Source organism: Phaseolus vulgaris, chromosome 5 (genome assembly GCF_051622355.1).
Source record: "Phaseolus vulgaris cultivar YP4 chromosome 5, ASM5162235v1, whole genome shotgun sequence".
Taxonomy (NCBI): domain Eukaryota; kingdom Viridiplantae; phylum Streptophyta; class Magnoliopsida; order Fabales; family Fabaceae; genus Phaseolus; species Phaseolus vulgaris.
Genome location: NC_143502.1, coordinates 12,745,187 through 12,768,535, shown reverse-complemented (window position 1 = coordinate 12,768,535; position 23,349 = coordinate 12,745,187). Strand labels below are relative to the sequence as shown.

The following is a 23,349-nucleotide window of genomic DNA, read 5'->3' as shown; positions in this document are numbered from 1 at the left end:
ATGGAAACCAAAGGAAAGTTCCAAACGATGAACATATGTTAGACGAGGTGTGTTGTCTTCTATTTTTTTTTTTTTCAGATTACCATTACAGAAAAAAGTAACATGTTTTTTTTTTCTTTTGAAAAGGATCATGGTTTAGTTGATCGTGCTTTTGCAATCAAGTTTGGGTTTGAACTTGGTCCAACTTGGTTTTTGGTGGATAAAGAAGGGCATAAACATATTGTTAAGTATAATATGGACTTGTGTATTCCTGAGATCATTGGAGGATGGTCTCAATTCTGAGAATTTTATGGCCTTTGTGGCAATCATTTTGTATATTTTGATTATGTAGGAAATAACAGTTTTAAGACTACTTTGTTTAAGGGAAAATCTTCTTCTTCAATCGTGAATAAGTTTTATGATCGTATCGAGAGTCGTTGCCCTCTCATTGACTGTCCTTATCTTCATTTCACTATCACACTATCTGGGTCAATCAAGCCATCTGGTAATTTTTTAAATCTTAAGTTTTATTTTACTTGTTATATTACTTGGCTTTTAGGATCTTCCTGTTTCTTTTGCCAATTTCATTCGGAAAAATCAGGCTAAAGTATATTATTCTTCATGGACATAAGAGTGAAGTTAAGTGCAAAATTCTGATATTTGAGAATTTTGTAACATGCATGCATTTTGTGAAGGTGACAAATTGATTTTTGAGGCTAATATTGAGGTACAACCCACAGATTAGAAGGTGTTGTTAGTTATGCGATTAGTGAACAAGTTAGTTTCACAAATATGTTTCAACGAATGACAATGTTACTTTTATTTCATTACAAGTTATGTTTTGTTTCATTATTACATGTTATTTTTTTTATTTTATTTTTCAAGTTTATTTAATTTAACCGTATTAGAAATATTTTAACCGAATAGTGTTCTAATTTGTTCCAGAATTGGAAATTCAAATTTGAATATTTTATAATGCAGTATTGTATAAAGTCCAATTTGAATATATTGCATGTTAGAATTGGAAAGTCCACTTTGAATATTGCATGTCAAACCAATAACCATTCAAATGTTAAGGACATACCAAATATACAAATCCAAAATACAGAGCAAACAAGATCGACAATGTTTGTGAATGTTCTTTTCCTTTCCCAATAGAAATAGCCCCTTCATACAAGGAGAACACATCCTCCATTTTCCCCTGTAATATCAATATCAAATCAACCTAAAATTAAGGCAAATGTAAAAACTGTAATTTGTAAAATTTAATAAAAAAAATAGAAAGTGGATTTTGGAAAATCATGTGGTGCCAATTTGACTGCATTAAATTTGACTACATTTGACATTGTTTCAATGATGTTTGTTTGTATAAAGTTGAATAAGCCTTCTCAAAAAATACTTACACAAGCCAACTTACCAATATGTGTTCTTAATGTTGTACTTAAATAAAAATCCAAAATAAATTAAATTCCAAAATTATTCAAAATCCTAAATATATACTTACCTAAATTATTTAATGTCATACGTAAATAAAATTTGAAATAAATGAAATTCATAAATTATTCAAAATCTTAATTAAATACAAATCTAAATTATTTAATGTCTTACTTAAATAAAAATTTGTGATAAATAAAATTTCTAAATTATTCCAACTTCTAAATAAATATAAATCCTAAATTGTTAAATTTTCTACTTAAGTAAAAATGTGAAATAAAGAAAATTTCTAAATTACTCAAAATCCAAAATAAATACAAATTATAACTTATTTTATGTAATACACTTAAATAAAAATCTCAAACAAATAAAAATTTCTAAGTTTTTAAAAATCTTAAATTATTTTATGTCCTGCATAAATAAAAATTTAAAATAAATAAAATTTATAAGTTTTTCAAAATCCTAAATTAATATGAATCCAGAAAAGCTTTATGACATTCTTAAATTATTAATTTTAACAAAAATCTAAAATTAATAAAATTTCCAAGTTTTTCAAAATCCTAAATTATTGTATTTCCTACTTAAATAATAATATAAAATAATTAAAATTTATAAAATTTTGAAAATCATAAATAAATTCAAAAGCTAAATTATTTATTGGTTTACTTAAATAAAAATATGAAATAAATTAAATTTCTAAATTATTTAAAATTGCTAAAAATATGAAACCCTATATATTTAATATCATGCTTAAATACAATTGTTAAATTATTCAAAATATTAAAATATATACAAATTTAAAATATTTAATGTCATGTTTAAATAAAATATGAAATAAATAAATAAATAAATAAACTTGGAGCGGGATGGTAGGATTTTAGTTATTCTTAAACAATTTATTTATTTGCGTGTATTATTTATGTTTATGCATTGTTTATATTAATTGTAGTATGTTTATTTTTTTTTAATTCTTCGTATATGGTGATGTTTATTAATATTTGTTTGTAATTTTATTTATTTGTTTTCTTATTTAGGTACATTTATATATATATATTATTAGTTTTGTTATTTGTTTTCATATGCTGATATTTATTTCTTATATATTAATATTTGTTTTGTAATTTTTTTTATTTACATTTATTAATTTATATATATATATATAATTACATAAATTATATTTTTATACAAAATAGTGAAAGAAAATGTGATAAATAAATCAACAAAACTTGGAGCGGAATGAAAGAATTTATGTTTGTTAAATGACTTTAAAGTAGGTGATAAACTTGTTTTTGAAAGAGAGGTTAACATACAAAATAATGAAATTTAAGTTATTCACCTTTTATAATGAATAATCTTTTTACCTAATTGTTTAAGGTTTCTTACTTTCCACAAAAATTTGTGTCAGTTTGTTAATACTTGAATAATTTATTTATTTATGTGTATTATTTATGTTTATGCATTGTTTAAATTAATTTTAGTATGTTTAGTTTTTATTTATTTCCATATGCTGATGTTTATTTCTTATATATTAATATTTGTTTTGTAATTTATTTATTTTCTTATTTACATTTATATTTATATATATATAATTATATAAATTATATTTTTATACAAAATAGTAATGAATCAACAAAACTTAGAGCGGGATGAAAGAATTTTTATATGTTAAATGACTTCAAAGAAAGTGATAAGATTGATTTTGAAACAGAGGTTAACATAGAAAATAATGAAATTTGAGTGATTCGAAATGAATCATTTTTTTTACATAATTGTTTATTGTTACTTACTTTCCTCAAAATTTGGGTCAATTTGTCTATATTTGAAAAATTTAATTATTTATGTTTATGTATTGTTTATATTAATTTTAGTATATTTAGTTTTGTTATTTGTTCGCATATGCTGATATTTATTTCTTATATATTAATATTTGTTTGTAATTTTTTTTTATTTACATTTACATTTAGTAATTTGTATATATATAATTATATAAATTATATTTTTATACAAAATAGTGAAAAAAACGTGACAAATAAATCAAAAGTTTTTGGAGCGGAATGAAAGAATTTATGTATGTTAAATGACTTCAAAGAAGACGATAAAATTGTTTTTGAAAGAGAGGTTAACATACAAAGTTATGAAATTCGAGTTATTCACCTTTTAAAATGAATTATGAATTAGTTTTTTTAAATAATTGTTTATCGTTTCTTACTTTCCTCAAAATTTGTCTAAGTTGGTTGATACTTGAACAATTTATTTATTTACGTGTATTATTTATGTTTATGCATTATTTATATTAATTTTAATATGTTTAGTTTTTTATTTATTTGCATATGCTGCTGATGTTTATTTCTTATATATTAATATTTGTTCTGTAAATTTTTTATTTTTTGATATATATAATTGTATAAATTATATTTTTATACAAAATAGTGAAAGAAAACACGCTAAATAAATCAACAAAACTTACAATGGGATGAAATAATTTTTTGTATGTTACTTTGCTCAAAATTTGTGTCAATTTGTGTATATTTCAATAATTTATTTATTTACGTGTACTATTTATTTTTATGCATTATTTATAGTAATTTTAGTATTTTTTTTTATTTCTTTGTATATGTCATATGTTTATTTCTTATATGTAAATTTGGTCCCAATATTTTTTAAAATATTCAATTTTATCACAACACATGTAATTCAATATGCATTTAGAGTAAACATTGAGGTGAATTATTTTATTTATTTTCTTATTTACATTTATTTATATTTTCCTCAAAATTGGTATCAGTTTGTTGATTGTTAAACAATTTATTTATTTACGTGTATTATTTATGTTTATGCATTCTTTATATTAATTTTAATATGTTTAGTTAGTTTATTTATTCGCATATGTCAGTTTATTTCTTATATATTAATACTTGCTTTGTAATTTTTTATTTATTTTCATATTTAAATTTAAATTATATATATATATATATATTTATATAATTATATCAATTATATTTTTATACAAAATAGTGAAATAAAACGCGTCAAATAAATCAACAAAACTTGGAACGGATAGAAGAATTTATGTATCTTAAATGACTTCAAAGGAAGTGATAATATTCTTTTTTGAAGCAAGATTAACATACCAAATAATGAATTCACCTTTTAGGATGAATCATTTTTTTATATATATGTTTATTATTACTTACTTTCCTTACAATTTGTGTCAGTTTTTTATACTTCAACAATTTATTTATTTACGCATATTATTTATGTTTATGCATTGTTTATTAATTTTAGTATGTTTAGTTTTATTATTTATTCGTATATACTTATGTTTATTTTTTATATATTAATATTTATTTTATATTAACTATTTTTGTCAATTATATTGCTTTACTTCTCTTATTTATTGTTATTTATTGGAAGTTTTTTTTTCCAATAACTTTATGTAATAGTTATTGAATTAAAATAGTTAATCAATTGTTTATTTTTAATTTGTTGATTAACTAAACTTTAAAGTAAAAATAAAACATACACATATTACTATATATATATATATATTAATTTTATATTTTATATTTATAATAGTTTAAATCTTACGTAAATTCTTTTTTTATCTAATTTTTTCTTTTACTTTTTATTTTTTTACTTTTTATTATATTTAAATTTGAATTTTTATTTATTGTAAATATACTTACAGGAATATTGTTGAAATTCTGTAATTTATTTAATTTATTAATATTATAATAAATGTATTATTATAACTTTTGTTATTATTATTTTTTCTTTTCTTATAAAATATTACAAAATCTGAAATTTTTTATTTCCTACTTAAATAAAAATATAAAAAAATAAAATTTCAAATATTTTCAAAATCATAAATAATTAAAATCCAAACATTTGTAATATAATTTTTAAATAAAAATCGAAAATCAATAAAATTCTTAAATTATTTAAAGTTCTAAATATATCCATATCCTAAATTATTTAATGTCATTCTTCGATAAAAATAAAAAATTAATAAAATTTCTAAATTTTCTAAATTCCTAAACAAATACAAATCTTAAATTATTTTATTTCCTACTTAAATAATAATCTAAAAGAAATAATTTTTTAATTTTTTTAAAATCTTAAATAAATACAAAATATAAATTATTTATATTTTAAATAAAAATTCAAAATAAATTAAATTTCAAAGTATTCAAAATCCTAAATAAATACATATTACAGATTATTTAATGTAATATGTAAATAAAAATTTGAAATAAATGAAATCCATAAATTATTCAAAATCTTAAATAAATACAAATCTAAATTATTTAATGTCATACTTAAATAAAAATTTGTAATGAATAAAATTTCTAAATTATTCAAACTTCTAAATAAATACAAATCTTAAATTATTGAATCTTCTACTTAAATAAAAATCTGAAATAAATAAAATTTCTAAATTATTCAAAAAGTTGCTTAAAAAATGAAGTCCTGAATATTTAATGTCATACGTAATTAAAATTGCTAAATTATTCAAAATCTTAAATAAATACAAACTTAAAATATTTAATGTCCTATTTAAATAAAATCTTAAATACATAAATCAAACAAACTTGGAGCGAGATGAAATAATTTTGGTTATTCTTGAACAATTTATTTATTTACGTGTTTTATTTATGTTTATGTATTATTTATATTAATTTTAGTATGTTTAGTTTTATTTTTAATTATTTGTATATGGTAATGTTTATTTCTTATGTATTACTATTTGCTTTGTAATTTTATTTATTTATTTTCTTATTTACATGTAAATTTTCTTATTTTATATATAATATCTTTATATAAAATAGTAAAAGAAAACACGCTAAATAAATCAACAAAACTTGGAGCATGATTGAATAATTTATATATGTTAAATGATTTCAAAGAAGGTGATAAAATTGTTTTTGAAGGAGATGTTAACAAACCTAATAATGAAATTTGAGTGATTCGAGATGAATCATTTTTTTAAAATAATTTTTTATTGTTATTTACTTTCCTCAAAAATTGATTTATTCTAATAAATAGTTGTGCATAATATATTTAATTTATTAATATTGTAATAAATGAAATATTATAATTTTTTTATTGCTCATTAATTTATTTATAAATAATAATTATTTCTATATTATTATTATTAGCTATCATTAATTACTATTTATTTATTTTTATTAGTTCTTTATTATTTATAAATAAATATCAAGAACAATGGAGCAAACAAACCGATAAAGAGATGAAAAGATTATATATATATATATATACATATATATATATACATACATATATATATACATATATATATATATACATATATATATATATATATAAAATTAAGTCCATAAGAGATCATGTATATTATTGACTATCTGGTTCGAAAGACTAATATTAATTTGAACTCAAAGATTAATATTTGTCACAATATTATACTTGTCTAACAATCTATCCATTTTGATATATATTTCATCTAATAATCTTTTATGAGAGTGTGATTTGAGTATCAATGATTCTTAACCTTTAACTTAATGTTAGAAATTTCTATTGGATGTCTCCACATGATACATTTGTTTATTGTACTTAGTGTATCATTAGAACTTGAATATCTTATCAAATCTCCAACCTTAATACTTAAACCACACCTCATTGTCTCAATAATATCTTGTTACAACCTACGTCCATATATAAACTCATCACAATAATACCACTTTGGTTATTACTCACAACAACTTTAATAAAATATTAAATTCCTCAATCAAACTCTACAACTTTACCAAATTTTTTTCCATAACATACATCATAACTATAAAGAACATATCATTAACATACCATACCATAACATTAAAGGTATGTCACTTAAGTAACACTACCTTCCTTCCTTGAGCAATCCATTTTCACTAAATAGGGCTTAAGAGCACCTCTTAAATGACCAACCACATTACTTAAGACAACTAACACCACTTGAATGATACTAGCTCCAAAGGAAGGAGAATTAGTTTCACAACTTTCTTGTTTGAATATTCTCTTGTCACTTAAGCAACCAACTCTAGCAAAAAGAGAATCAACATTTACTCTCACTCGTTCAAGTGTCACTTTATTGCTTGAATGACATAATTTCGTACACAAGTCAACAAGTTTCACAATATTACCCTAAAGACTAACTCTTAATCGTTTGAGGACCATTTGTCACTTAAGCAGTGATAACTCTAGAGAATAAGGAATGATTTCATCAGCTCTCTTGCTCAAGTCAAAAGCCAAAACTCGAGCGAGGAGAATTGTCGCTTAAGTGACAAAGCTTAATACATGCGATGATGGTAACTGCTTAAGTATTATACCAACAATAACTCAACACTTAAATGAGATTTGCAGACAAGAATAAACTAAAAAATCTCACAAACAACTTCCTAAACAAATTCAATCATTTCTATTTATCCTAACATGTATTCTAATTCAAATAGAATATGTAAGTACAATGAAAATCTCAAAATTTTCAACCAACCAAAAATATCTACGAACTCTCAAATTCACCAAAATCAAAAGAGTTCAACAAATATAATTTAATTCAAAATGGATCACTGTAAATTCAACAACTCCAACTAAGACAAAAAAAGTGAGAAAACCTCATAAACTTTAGAAATCTTAAGTTACACCACCTAAGCAAACAAAATAGTTATCAAGACCAATAAACAAAATTCTCAACTGGTACATATAGAATCAAAGAAAAAAAAAGACAAAATATTTAGGTTAGAATTGAATAGGATTGGTGTAGTTGAGACCAACAATTAACAAGAAAAAATTATCAAAAACAAATAAAGAATAGCTTTTATAGAAAAATAAAAAATAATATAGATTTTTTTAAAACAAAAGTGAATTTTAAAAATAAATAATAAAATTGAATCTATATACTCAAACATACAAATGTAGTTGTAATCTTTAGTTTTTTTAAACTGTCTCTATTACCGTCAATGAAGATGAATATTCTTTGTCTGATGTGGTGCATCAAATGAAGTGCACGTAATCACAATGGAGAAAGGAACCCTAATTGCAAATGAAAAAGAGACAATGACTCAAGCGTAAAAGAGAGAAAAGCGAAAAAAAGAAAATACAAAAGAAATTCTTATTTACTTATGTATTAGAGAGTAAAATACATGGTGTATATATAAGAAAAAGACTAAGACCTAGCTGAAACAGAAAAGGAAAGTTTGGCCAAACAAACAAAGCCCAATAACTTTAAATAGAAAAACTAAGTATGTTAACACCCCCTCCCCTCTCAAACTGGGGAGTAGATATTCGTCAGGCCCAGCTTGGATTTGAGAGTAGAGAATTGTGCGGAAGCAAGGGGCTTGGTGAGTATGTCAGCAACTTGCATGGCAAAAGTAATGGGCAGCAGTTTGAGGAGAACATAGTTAAGTTTTTCATGAACTAGGTGGCAATCAATTTCGATGTGCTTGGTGCGTTCATGAAAGATTATTAGACGCTATTTGAAGGGCAGATTTGTTGTCAAAGTACAGGGTTGCAGGCTGGGAGAGAGGAAGACGCAAATCATGAAGGAGGTAAGACAACCATTGTAGCTCACATGTGGTGGTGGCAAGGGCTCTATGCTCGGCTTCGGAGGAGCTGCGGGAGATAGTTGGTTGCTTCTTTGATTTCCATGATATTAGGAAGTCTCCTAAGTAGATGGAATATCCAGTGATAGATTTGCGTGTGGTAGGACATGTTGCCCAGTCAGAGTCACTAAAACCACAGAGGTTAAGTGAGCTAGTATGAGAAAAATATAGTCCTTCACCAGGGGTGCCCTTGAGGTAACGCAAAAGATGTGAGACATCTTGTTGATGATGAGTTGTGGGTGCAGATATGAATTGGCTTAAATTGTGGACAACGGAGGCGATGTCTAGTCGTGTGTTGGTTATGTAGATTAGACGTCCAAGGAGTCTTCTGTATTGGGAAGTGGCATCAGCATCAAGAGGGGAGCCTTGGTCGGGAGAGAGACGGGAGGTGAGTCATAGGAGTGGCCATAGGTGCAGAGTCAAGCATGCTAGTTTCGTGAAGAAGATCAAGAGTATACTTGCGTTGACTTAAATGAAGACCAGAACTGTTGCGAGCAATTTCCAGTCCCAAAAAGTAAGTGAGATATCCTAAATTTTTTATCTTTAAGTGATGGTGAAGGGATGCAGTAATTGTATTGATTTCCTCTGTGTCATCACCAGTTAAGACCAAATCATCAACTTAAACAAGAATAACAGTGAGTTTACCATTATTATATTTAAGAAAAAGAGAGTGATCAACAACAGAAATAGAGTAATTATTTGATAAAAGAAAAGTAGAAAGTTTGACGTACCATTGGCGACTAGCTTGACGAAGGCCATACAAAGACCGTTGAAGCTTGCAGACATGCTGGGGAGAAGGAAGAGAGAGGCCAGGTGGAGGGATGGGGGGGAGGGGGGGTCATGTATACCTCTTCATGGCGATCACCATGAAAAAAGGCATTATTGACATCAAGTTGTTTTAAAATCCAATTTTTTGGTAGTGGCAACAGCAAGGAGAAGGCGGAGGGTAGTGAGTTTAGCAACAGGTGCAAAAGTGTCTAAGAAATAAAGTCCTTCAAATTGGGTGAACCCTTTGGCAACAACTCTAGCTTTGTGGCGCTCAACAATGCCATCAAAATGGTATTTGATTTTATATACCCATTTACAACCAATAGTTTTCTTTCCTGAAGGGAGAGGGGTCAGTTGCCAAATATTGTTAGCAGCAAGAGCTTGAAGCTCATCTTGCATGCAAGAAGCATGTTTGGAGGCTTCGTTATAAGAATTGATAGAGGAAATAATATTTCTAAAATTGGAAGGTAGGGAATTGTAAGACAAGTAATTATGAATAGGATATCTACTACTTACAGTGTTGGTTGTAGTTTGGAAATCGACAAGATAGGCAGGTTGTCGGTGAGGACGAGCTTATCTTCTTGGAAATTGGGATCAGGTGCTTCCTGGAGGTGCAAGCGGTGATAATGCTGGTGGAGAGGCAATGTTGGATGCAGGAGCAGAGACACTAATTGTTGGAAGATCAAAGGATAATGAGGTTGGTGGAGGGACAATATTAGGTGCAAGAGTAGACGCACATGATTCGGTAGGAGGTGCAATATCAGAAAAAAAAAATCAAAAAAAATTATATGTGTTAGAAATAGGGAGAGATAAAATGTAGGGGTCCCTAGGCAAGTCACTGTCCAATTTATATGGAAAATGGTTTTCATGAAAGACTACATGTCTTGATATCTCTATGCTATGAAACTTTAAATTTAAGATAATATAACCTTTTGTAATTTGCGAGAAGCCAAGAAAAATACCTTTGATAGATCTATCATCTAATTTTTTCCTATGTGCAATAATGGTACTAGCATAATAGAGACAACCAAACACTTTTAAAAAAGAAATGTCATACGGTTTTCCAAACAACTTTTCATGAGGAGTGATGTTATTAAGTAATGGAGTAGTGTTAGAATATATGGCCTTAAACGAGATGGGGGTGAATTGTTTAAGAAAGATTTTCGTAAACTTTTAAGTCTAGAATGAAAATACTTCAATAAAACCTTGATTAAGAATTCAGTTTTTCAAAACATAAAGCAAAAGCACAACACTGGAAAAACAATCGGTTGTTTTACCGAAACAATCGGTTGTTTATACCAGTTATCAAATGACAAAACTGAATTTAAAGAGATAGGGATAGAGAGATTGTACACAGTTGTTTATACTGGTTCACTCCAAATCCAGAGCTACATTCAGTCTTCTCAGAACCCTGAGGAAATCCACTAAGCAACCACACCTTGATCACTTACACAACAACCAAGAGAATGACCTTGAACACCTCAAGAAACACACTCTCATTGGTCAACACACCTACACCAAGATTGTTGATCTTGATCCCCTCAAGAACACACAACCAATCTTAGCAAACACAGAAACGAAACTTGTCTTTACAGAGAATACAAGGATTACACTTGTTACAGAAGATAATCTGAAATCAATACAAGCAGAATCCTATTCCACAACTTTGATCAATCACACACTCTTAGCACTCTCAGCTCTTTGAAAAACTCAAAAACTCTTAGCAAAAACTTGTCAAAGATTAATTGTGTAATCTGTTTTTCTGAATTTATTCAAAGATGTAGTTTGTTATCAAATCTTAACAAACTCTTAAATTGCATTAAAAGATTGGTCAAAGCATTTAATGACTAGAGCGTAAGCAGTTAAATCATTTAAAGCTCAGTCAAATAGAAAACATATTTTCTGTTATGGTCCCAAAACAAACAATCGGTTGTTTTGGTACTTAACAGTTCAACCATTTTAAAAACAGTTTTCAATCTTTTTCTCAAAACACCTAAGTATAAACAATCGGTTGTTTCGACAAAACAATCGGTTGTTTTAACTTAGTTTGAAAACATTTAACTTTCACAAAGATTGAGATGCTTATGCTTTAGATTTAATCAAAGGGTGGATTACAAAACTCAAACTACCCCAGAACTAAGTTAAACCAGCACAGCAACACCAAGCACAGCAGAGGCTTCAACATCCTTCAAAGGATTTGGATTCTTCAAAGCTTGAACACCACTTGGTTCAACAGGAATAACATTTATTAAGAAAACAACATGATTTACAACAAATTCCCAAAAAATAGGAGGAAGATTTTCTTGAAAAAGTAAAGTATGGTTTACATTTAGTATGTCTTGATGTTTACGTTCTACAATATCATTTTGTTGTGTTTCAACACAAGATTTTTGATGAATAATTCCCTTTGAAGCATAAAAAATTGACATAGAAAACTCAACACCATTGTCAGTACGAATCGTTTTGATATTAATTTTGAAATGATTTTGAACGAAAACAGCGAAGTTAATGATGTGTTGACGCACTTCAGATTTGTTATGCAGCAAAATAACCCAAGTATAACGCGAGTAATCATCAACAATAGTAAAGAAATAACGAAAACATTGCATAGAAATTATGGAACAACGTCCCCAAATATCAAACTGTACAAGATAAAAAATAACAGAGGTAACAGTATTACTTAAAGTGAAAGGAAGTTTTCTTTGTTTTGCACGACTACAAGTGTCACATACATGTTTTGCTTAAGACAAGTAAAGGGTGTCCCAGTTTATAGTGCCACAGCGTTTTGTCCGTGATATTACAATTAATAAAAGGAGCAAAACAATGCGATTTAGAACGACTAGAAGCAGGCAAGGTAGTGACAAGGTACAAGCCACCAATGGCTTTAACTGTATAATGCAGTGGGTTGAAGTGAAAGTTAAAGTGCATTTAAAAACAATTATTAAGTTTAATTGAAAATGAGGCACATATAACACATCGGACAAATAAAACTTATCAGAAAAATGTACTAAACCAGAATATGTGGTATAAACAGTTTGGTCATTTGGGAGACTAATTAAGACATGTTTAATTTTAGTGCAAGTAATTTAAATGCTCAAATTGTGGCAAACATGATTCAAGACACCAGAATCAATAATCCAATATTCTTTTATAGCAGATAGTGAAGAGAGAAACTTACTTGTTGAAGATTGCTCAGTATTGGGGATTTCATCCACAGAGAAGGTGCCGACTTGATTAATTTGAGTGTGAGGGGCAGGATCCTCAAGGTTTTGCTGACGCAAGGAATTGGCACTGTTGTGATGTAAGTTGAATCCCCTTTACATCATGCTCTTTAGGAAAAAACTCAAAAAAAGTGTCAGTAGTAATCATATTATTGGCTTAGGATGTCTAATTGGTGACTTTGTAGCCAGGAGGGAACCCATGTTTTTTATAACAGGTGTCGACAGTGTGGCCAAGACGATTACAAAAAGTGTAGACTTTTCTAGTAGAAGAAAACTTTGAGGTTTTAATATTAACAGAAGGAAAACCCACTTTGCGAAAACAAACCGCCTCGGTATGATTGTATTTACCACATAAATTGCATGTAATAGTGTGAATACTATTAAGACTATGAAGACCAGGATTTTCATTAGACATTGCCTAAGATTTTGAAACCCAATCAAGATTTTGAAAGAGAACAAAAAAGATAACCAAGAATAGCAAAGGGGGAAATAAAGATCAGAGAGAAGCGCAGCAAAGCTCTTCGATGAAGAGCTCTGATACCATATTACAATTAATGAAGATGAATATTCCTTGTCTGGTGTGGTGCATCAAATGGAACGCACGTAATCACAATGGAGAAAAAGAGACAATGACTCAAGCGTAAAAAAGAGAAAAGTAGAGAAAAGAAAATACAAAAGAAATTTTTATTTACTTGTGTATTAGAAAGTAAAATACATGGTGTATATATAAGAAAAAGACTAAGACCGAACTGAAACATAAAAGAAAAGTTGGACCAAACAAATAAAACTCATAACTTAAAAAAGAAAAACTAAATAGGTTAAGAGTCCTATAAACCATAAAAAACTGGATTCATCTCTCCCCTAAGAAGAAGAAGATCCATCTCTTATTAATATTTTTTAGAATATATAATTTTCTTATTTTTTTTCCTACTTTATCTTTTTCTTCTCAATTTTACTTGTCACTGTTGCAGGTTTTTGTCATTGTGGAAAGAGTTGTACAGGTGCACCCAAATTGGATGGTGCCTCTTGAATTCAACACTTCAATTAGATTGCATACCAGGGTGTGTTGGCCTGAAGTGTTGAAGTTGAGGTGGAGGAGGCATTGCAGGAGGTAAGATTGTTTGACCGGGCTGTTGCTGATGCCAGGTTGGTCGTCCAGGCATTGGCATAGGCTGGAATCAAACCAGAAGTCAAGCTTGTTACAAATGTTACCAACATAAGACCCCTTGAGAGACTTAATAAACATGTCAGCCATTTGGTTGCGTGAAACAAAATAAGAACGCTTCCTACTAGCTTCAACTTTTAGAAGGGGCATTACAGCGTTTGAATATCAATACTTGGGGTCTTCTTTGGTAAAAAACAGAAGGCTCTATCGGCTTCGCATAGAAGCGTTCATGCTTGTGGTCACGGCAATCCTGTTGAAGACAGACCAGAAGATCTCCCAAATTTATATTTGAGGAAGAACTACCACATCACCAAAAATGATCAATGGGGTTCCTACCTATATTATTGTAATAATGTGTTTAAAGTAATCTTCAATAGTGTATGATGTATTTCAAATTGTTTGATGTTCTTTTACTCTAAAATCAATCAAGCAAATAACATATAAATATTTTATGAATTATTGAAATATATGACGGGTAAAATGATTTGATATATAATTAAAATGTATTAAAATACAGTGAATATGAAACACTTAGATGACCATTGAACAGTGAAAAAGAAGGCTCATTCTTTCTGTACCCACCAAATGTCTTCATATTTTTTTCATACACCCCATCAAATTCGAAAAAGACTATGAAGTTCAGACACTTCTCTTAAATAGCGTATCCATGTAGGATACATGTAACGGATACGACACTCGTAGGACACTTATCGATTAATTATTCAATTAAAAAAAATATTTGTTGAATTTCTGACAATTCTAACACGAGTCTAACACAATTTTAAAAAGGAAAAATACATTAATTTTCTAAAAACTCAAACTTATTGTATCAATTTTTGTTATGATTATAAAAAAATAATGAACAAATTCTTTCGATCCAGCCATAAAAGACATCTTTCTGCTAAAAAAACTGAAACATAGTTAATGCACATAAGTCTTTATTGTCAATTTATATAATTCATAATTATATAATATATAGATTTGTGTCCCTATGTCCTACATTTTAGAGATTATATCTCTTATCCCGTGTCCTACATTTTAGAGATTATATCTCTTATCCCCGTGTCCTACATTTTAGAGATTATACATATCTTTGTGTCTGTGTCCGTGTTGTATCAACGTCCGTGTCTGTGTGTACTACATAGTTTTACTCTCTTTTTTTAAATTATTTCATGAAATATATTCTAAAAAACGTTTTTCATAACAGAGTTTCCAAAAAAACATTTTTTTAACAAAATTTCTCAAAAACATTTTCCAGAATAGAATTTTAAAAAATATTTTTAAAATAAACTTTCTATAACGTATATTACATTTTAGAATGCGTTTTTCCAGAATAAATTTTGCTATATTATAAAAAGTTTCCAAAATAAGAACGAATCAGATGGAGTATTTGTTCATATCACCTAATTGATGAAGCGCTGGAATTCACCTCCATAAATTTTTCATACATTTAAAAATGTCCCTGTAATATTCTGGATTATGTAATTTGGAAGTCTTTTTCAAATTCGTAATTCACTTTCGAATTACATAATCTAGAAGTCTTTTTTCAGATGCATGATTAGTTTCTGGATTACATAATCCGGAAGTCATTTTAGTTTCCAGATCATGTAATCCGAAAATCTTTTTTCAAATGCGTGTCTGGATTACCTAATCCAAAAACTACTTTATGGGAGTGACACAAGAAGGATAAAAAGGTATTTTCACGTTTTGTATGGGGTGATAGAAGAACCTATGGAGGTGCAGGAAGAAATAGTCCTGGAAGAAACATTGAACAGGAAGAGGTTGAGAGATGATGGGCCTAAACGTAGCCCAATAAGATGTGAAGTAGCAAACACGGCAATGCTTTGATGTCTCACTGGACTCAACTTGGAAAAAGAAGTCAATTGGACCTAACTTTTGGGACAGGTAGGGACCACATAGTTTAGACCATAAACTAGACTAGGATAGAATTAAAAATTAAAATAATAACAAAACTTTAAATGTATTTTTAATCATAATTCACTAAAATACACAAATGGTAGTTTATAAAAAAAATTATAAAGTGAGATGATTTAGATAGAGAGAAAGAGTAAAAATGAAAAAATGTTAAAATAAATTTTCTTTCTTTAGTTATAGTTAGAAAAGTATAAAACAAGTGTTATTTTTCGAGTAATATTTTTCAAAATGAGTTGAGGTAATACCAGCTAGTTTCAACTTCCAAAGGTGTTAGTCAAATTTGTGGAGCTTACACTTTGAAGGATGTTTCCTTCAATAATGCAACGGTGGAGGAGACTAAAACTTCCATATCATTGACTCTAACTATTGAGAAAAATGGTTCATCATACCCATGTGCTTATAGAGATATATGTAATGAAGCAGATACATTATTTGATATATATAAGATAGATAGATATGATTTAGCAATTGTTTTTATATAAAATACGTTAACCTTCACTGAAAAAAATAACTTTAAAATAATATTTTTTTTTCTTGAAAGGTGGAAAGATTCTAGATCACTTAACATTTTGAATCTAAATTTTGAGTAGTGATCAAATCCAAACGAAGCTGATACAAAAAATTCATAAACGATCAAATTTGTTATAAAAACAACCCCGTTCTATAAATATTCCTTTCTTTTTGCTAACCCTTTTGCTCAATATGAATGAAACAAAACAAAGCATAACAAGCAAACACAGTTTAGAATAATATGATAAGGGTTATTATTATGTGATTCTAGCAAGGCATTATATTTTTATTTGCAACTATATACAATACAACTATGAGCAAGCATTGCTCTATGTTCATGAAAACAAGAGCAGATAACATGACTAAAAGTATTTAACATTAAACAGAAAAAGTGTCATTAGATGAAATAGATGTACTAGTATGTATCAATGAAGCCTCAAAAATTGGTTTATCCAACAGAATGTTCAGTTCAGGTTGCAGCCTCAAGCAACACCACCCCTGATGGCTTGTTCACTGCTACTGTGGTTGCTGCTGGAGGAAGGAATTTCTCAATGTCCTTTGCTCCAGTTTGAGCAAACTCTTTGACAAGACGGTTCATATATCCAGCTAAAGAAAGCTTGAATTCCTGTGAGCAGCTTCTGTCTCCCTCATCAACATCCTGGACCCCTCCTTTGGCCAAACACCCAACTTGAGCACCTTCCATGTATGCCTTACATGCCACCAGAATATCACTAGCTCTGCTGCAGAAGTGCCCCTTAACAAAATCCTCAAAATTCTGAAACCAAATATAATAACATTGAGCATTTAAGTTTTGATGCCCAAAATACAGAAAAATAAAAACATGTTTGAGAGAATAATAATTTAAATTGTGTTACAGCTCTTGCCCTATTCTTCATTCAAATCAATATGTTGACAGGACAAAGGATGCATCCTTATTGATGACTTACAATGATAGTTAAACTCAACAAACTTCAAAATCACAAATATGTTGAAAAGCCTAAATAGAACAATGTATGAAGATACTAGTGCCTCTCAGGGGAAGGGCATATTGTCTATCCCCCGAGATCAGCCCTATTTGAGCCCCTAGGTTCAGGATTTGTTTGCTATAGGGATTGATGAAAAACTCATCCAAAAGCACGATTTATTAGTATTTCCCTTTTAACATGGGATACCCCTAGTTGAGATACAGGAACGAATCTCTCGAAATACAGAAATCTATTCAAGACACTAATCTCTCACAAAGCACATTTTGGTACAGGGCCTTGTGTTGTGGACAAAGGGTTAAACAAATACCTTAATTATTTACAGAGATGAAAAGCCATGCATGATTTATCCTTTTAATAACCTTAGAAGACACTAAATGAAGCCTAGGCACAATTCTTACATGGTCTATAACATGGTACAATTCTTTTTCTCATTTTCCACTAGTATGCGTAGGCATTGCTTCTTTAATTTCCCCCCAACCCTTCCTTCATCCCTCCCCAGAAAAATAAAAGGTAAAATGGGCACTAGAAATGAACACGGCAAAGCAACCTTGCTAGATATTTAAAAAAATTGAACCATGATTCGAAATCAAACCTTTGGAGGCCTTCGTATCATATACATCATTGTCCTCAATGATAGAATGAATGTGTCCTCGTTATACTTAAAGGAAAGCTTTTCACCTCTTGCTGAACCACTCATGTGTGCATATCCAGGTTCATTAAAGTAAGGCTTTGTATTCAGAATTAGACCCTGTATGGAGACCAGAACCTGTAGAATCGTTGAAACGCCTGGAAGCCACTTCTCATTTTTGTTGCCATTCCAGGTGTTCAGCAGACTAAGGCATACCTTGCCACAGTTATACAAATTTGGGTTGAGCCGCAGACCTCCAGAGTGGTAATGCACTTGCTGCAATGAAAAATGCCCCTTGTGTCACACTCAATATAATAAGAATGAACGATAAAATATCACCAGTCAGATACATTATTACCAACCACATACCGGCGGTACACTGGGATAGCCACAGGGAAATAAAACATCAAAAAAGAATAGGCCATCATGATATGGAGTCCCTTCAGCTCCAATAATCACAGCCCTCAGAAGATCCATGTTTGACTCATAAACTCTGACAAATATTGAATCTGAAGGGGACAAACCGAAGAGATAAAGAAGTAAGAGATCCAGCATAATGCCATTGGCAGGTTGCACACTACGGTATTCAGATCACTTTACACTTATTTCTATATTTAACTACCAATTTCAGAACAAGTATCTGGAAAGTTCTAAGAAAAAGGTTAATAAGCACTATTCTATAAGAGTAAATCATATATTAGCCATGAAAATGCTCATTGAATAATAATGATAAAAAATAATTAAAGACTAAATTGGATAAGCCAAGGAAAATAGTACAGCAATTTTGAAGCAGGAACACTGAAACAAACTCACCTGGCAAATCCTTCTGCAAAATCTTCCACTCTTCCTGGATTTTTTTAGCCCAATCCTTCGGAGGCTGTTCAAGCAATATGTTCAATCTAAACCCAAATAATTAAGAACAAAACTGAAACAAAGAGCACTTCAAAAGTTTACCTGCTTCATTGAAGAACTGTTGCGCACAAAGTAATGATCTGAAGTGTCCTCAACAGTGTCAAATTGTTTAAAACTTTGAAATTTGTTCATGATTTCATCTCTGGCTTCATCCGAGATTGTAACAATAGGCCCATCCACTGCCTTTCCATTAAATCCATCTCCAGCAGATTCGTGAACCCAGTTATCAAATCCATGCTCAGTTTGGGCAACAACAGGATCAAATGGATAATAAATATTATTAGAAAATTTATTATGAGTAGCAAATGGTTTAGCATTTTGAGGAATCTTCCACCAAGATTTTACTGGATCTGTTCCCCAAGTATTCAATGATCCATTGTGTCCAATGAAATTTGAATGGGAGGAAACACTACTACCATCTGCCATCATAGCAGTTTTAAATTGCCCCCCATATGGTGGCTGACCTGCATGTGGTAGCTTCACAGACTCCAAAGGGTCAAATAAACTAAGGTATGTTGAAGAAGGCTTCTTTTTGCTATGGAAAGTCCCTGAAAACCAGTGAGACTTAGATGATTCTACTCCTACTGAAGCATTTGAAGTACGTCCTCTGAGTTTTGAAGTAGCTGATTTCTTCTTAGAAGGGGCAGATTGAGAAAATGATTGACGAGAAGACAACTCTATTCCAGAGGGGTAATCAACATCACCCATAGAAGATGCTTGAACTTTAGAGTTAGTTGGATCTAATGACACAGAAGGCTGGGAAGAGGGTGTCATGGGACTTAATCCAGCATTCGATTGCATATGATGCCAAGGATAAAACATACTATTTCCAGTCTTCTTAAAACCTACATCATATCCTGGTGGCAACCAATTAAATGGTGCTTCAATTCCAGGTGGTATATCCACATTATCAAAATGTTTCTGTAATAATGCATACTCGTCTACATCCATATAGTCTTCCGACAAAATATCAAAGCAGTCATCGTCATCATATGATAGATCAGAACCATGACCATCAACATTGATTATATTATTTGACACTGAAGGGAGATTGCTAGAAGATGCAATCCCGCTAACAGATCCAAAATTTTCTGCATCAGGCACCGAGAAAGGATAACCAGACATATTCTGAAAAGAATTTAAAGTAAAATGTTAGAATCGTCTTCATGTTGGAAAAAAATGCAATAAATAACAAAAACAAATTTTATACAAACCACAACTTGGAGAGCATCATGAACAGCATCAATTGTCTTCCCTTTGTTACTATTATTAACATTTTCACCAATTATCACTACATCCTCAGAATCATCATCATTGTCAATGTCAATCACATCATGCAAAATGACCTAGAAAGTAAAAATCAAGTATTATATGTTAGTAAGAAAATGTAGACTGAGAAACACTCATGAAACACAAACAACAATAAGAGAGCAGAAAAATATATCAAAGAAACAAGCAGTGCTTGAGCAATTTTCAAACTGAACAAAAGCAAAAACAGAACATGGCAAAACAGTCTTCCTTTTATTTCACTCTAAATTATACAAAAGAGTTGCCGCCTGGTATTCCTTCCTTTGATAAATATTGGACCCTGATTTCTGAAGGTATTGGTATCTTCATAAAAACAAAGAGTACACATGGAAACTCATTAAATAAAAACTCCTCTATATCCTGAAAAGCAATACAAACATTACCAAACTGAAATCATACCTTTGTAAACCTACAGAAAACTACCGTCGTTTTTTTATTAGTCCCAAAACTTCACCTATCAGTACAAGGTTTGTGTCTCCAAAATAAAGGGGATATTTATAAAAAAATCAAGGCGAACAAGGGCAATTTAGTCAAAAACATATTATGGTAGATAAGATACTAAAAAATCGCTCAAGTAAAAAACCTCATAAAATAGAGGAAAGGTAAAATGAATCTGTATTATTATACAAAGGGATTCCTAACTAAGTGTCCATCTAAAATCACTTTTGCAAATGTTTAAGTACATACCATACAGTGGTATGTTTACCACAGTGACTCAACAGTTACACACACATTCACAGCTTGAATGACATGATCACGTTATGATTTACAAATAGGATATAGACAGAATAATGGAAAAATTAAGGCATGTAAACTTCCAAAGGAAAAACTAATTGAAAAGAAAAAAAAACAGAATGGTGATATCCATGTCACAAACTGATTGATCCCACAATTTCTTATGTGCAGGGGCTAGGAGGTAGGAACATATAGTAGGCCTTGACAAGTTAATCTTACATAATGCTAACAGAAAAACAATGGCATTTCGCAATCAAAATAATACACATACATATATGTATCTATGTATGACAGGAAAACAGTACATATATATCAAATTCAGCATTACACTTAAGAGAGGTGATTTATTTATCTACTACTCACTCAATCAATCAAATTGGTCTATTATGATGAGCAGTTGCAATTTAGACTTAGAAAGAGAAAGATATATAAACTAATAGGCCAACACAAATTTGTTTAGTCTATCTTACCTGGCCATGTTACCATGTATGAACAAAAATCAGTAAAATTACTTTTCATTTTTCCATGGTTTGAGACAGTATACTGAGAAATGTATTAGACACACCCCCAACTTGTACTAACATAAAAATTATCCTTGAAGGCCCTAGGAAATAGGGCCAACATTAAACACCAACCCACTGCCAAGTTCCCTCACAACAAAGCTCACATGACCTTACTATTATCGGTCTAAATCATATTCCAAAAAGTTATCACCCGCAATTGACATGCACAAGACGCACATATTGCAATAATAGAACAGCCTGAGAAATAAAAACTGTGTCATTTGGAAGTTCTTAGATAACAACAGAGAGGAAAAAGGTTATAATTCGACTTAAGTTACAAAAAGATTTAAACAGAAATCATTACCAACTTATTACCAAAAGGCTATTTATAGCATAGCCCCTTACATTCCAAGGAATACAACAAAAGCCCCTAAATTCCAATCCTTGCGGGTAACAACAAGGTGATCATCAAATGAAGACCAAAAGGCAGAGAAGAAGATAAGAGAAACACACAATCCATAACATAAGAAAAAATTACAATGTCAGAAAGCACACATCACTACTAAACCAGTTCCATTCCAATATAACAAACCGAACATGCAGCAACAAACAATAAAAGGTTGCCTCAACAACAGCAAAAACAGTTACTCTATAGCAGAAAAGGGAGAAATGGTGTTTACTAAAACAAAACAAAACAAAACTAAACTAAAAAGAAAACAAAACAACAGAATCATGGCTGAGAAGTGAAGACCCAGATAAAGATTTTTCAGAAAAATCAAAACTTTGATCAAATTGAAGACCCCCATCAGTGGAAACACGATTGATTAAACTTTCAATCGGTGGCAGCAGCTTGCCTTGTTGTGGTGATAGAAATTTGAAGGGTGAAGAATTGGGGCAGAAATCTCGATGACGTCAGGATCCATAGTGCTACCCGAATGTTAAATTGAATGATCCTTTGGCTATTTGTTTGAAGGAAGAGAAAAAGAGTAAGTGAGGGAAGAGTGAAGAATTGTGGATGCCGGTGTTATATACTGTTAGGGGGAAGAGACAGAGAGAGAGAGAAAGAAAGTGTGTGAAAGTTAAAAATAAAACAAAGAGAGAAAGACAAAGAGACGTCGGATCAAACCAAAATTCAAAGGCTTTAAAAACACATGCTAAGGATTAATCCAACGTTGGGTAGATTGGAGATAGAGTGTTTGGGAAGACAACGTTTTTTCAACAGTACCAGTGACTAAAACTGAAACACTTTCTTTGCTAAATCATTTTTAATTATGAAATGTGCATTTTAATGTTTTGTTAACAGATTAATAATTATAACAAGTATACTACTTCTCTTCCGACAAAATAAATATATTACTCAATAAAATAAATTTACTGAAATCATTTATTTTTTAATAAATATCACCGAAAACACATGCATTGTACTGCACGTGTATTTATATTTTTATTAGATTAAAATTTACTTAATTTTATAATTTTATTATTTTTATAAATGATTAATTTTAGAAAAATAAAACAATTTATTTAAAATATATATACGTATACTTTTATAAAAACAGTATTAAAAAAATTATATAATCAATATTTTTAAGAAAGAAATCATTTAATTATTTTAAAATAAAAAATATTCAAATTATTATTTTATT

The 23,349-nt window shown here is 29.6% G+C and overlaps 1 protein-coding gene across 1 annotated transcript; it reads right to left on the bottom strand.

Moving 5' to 3' along the window:
- Nucleotides 1-16,861: 16,861 nt before the first annotated feature.
- Nucleotides 16,862-22,923, bottom strand: LOC137835275 (putative ubiquitin-conjugating enzyme E2 26). The gene is made up of 7 exons (XM_068643710.2): nt 22,558-22,923; nt 20,372-20,503; nt 19,200-20,285; nt 19,059-19,122; nt 18,615-18,754; nt 18,210-18,521; nt 16,862-17,406 (listed from the first exon to the last, which is right to left on the bottom strand). The coding sequence occupies exons 1-7, from the start codon at nt 22,624-22,626 to the stop codon at nt 17,101-17,103; spliced, it is 2,109 nt and encodes a 702-aa protein (XP_068499811.2). The 5' UTR covers nt 22,627-22,923; the 3' UTR covers nt 16,862-17,100.
- Between the last annotated feature and the right edge of the window lie 426 nt (nt 22,924-23,349).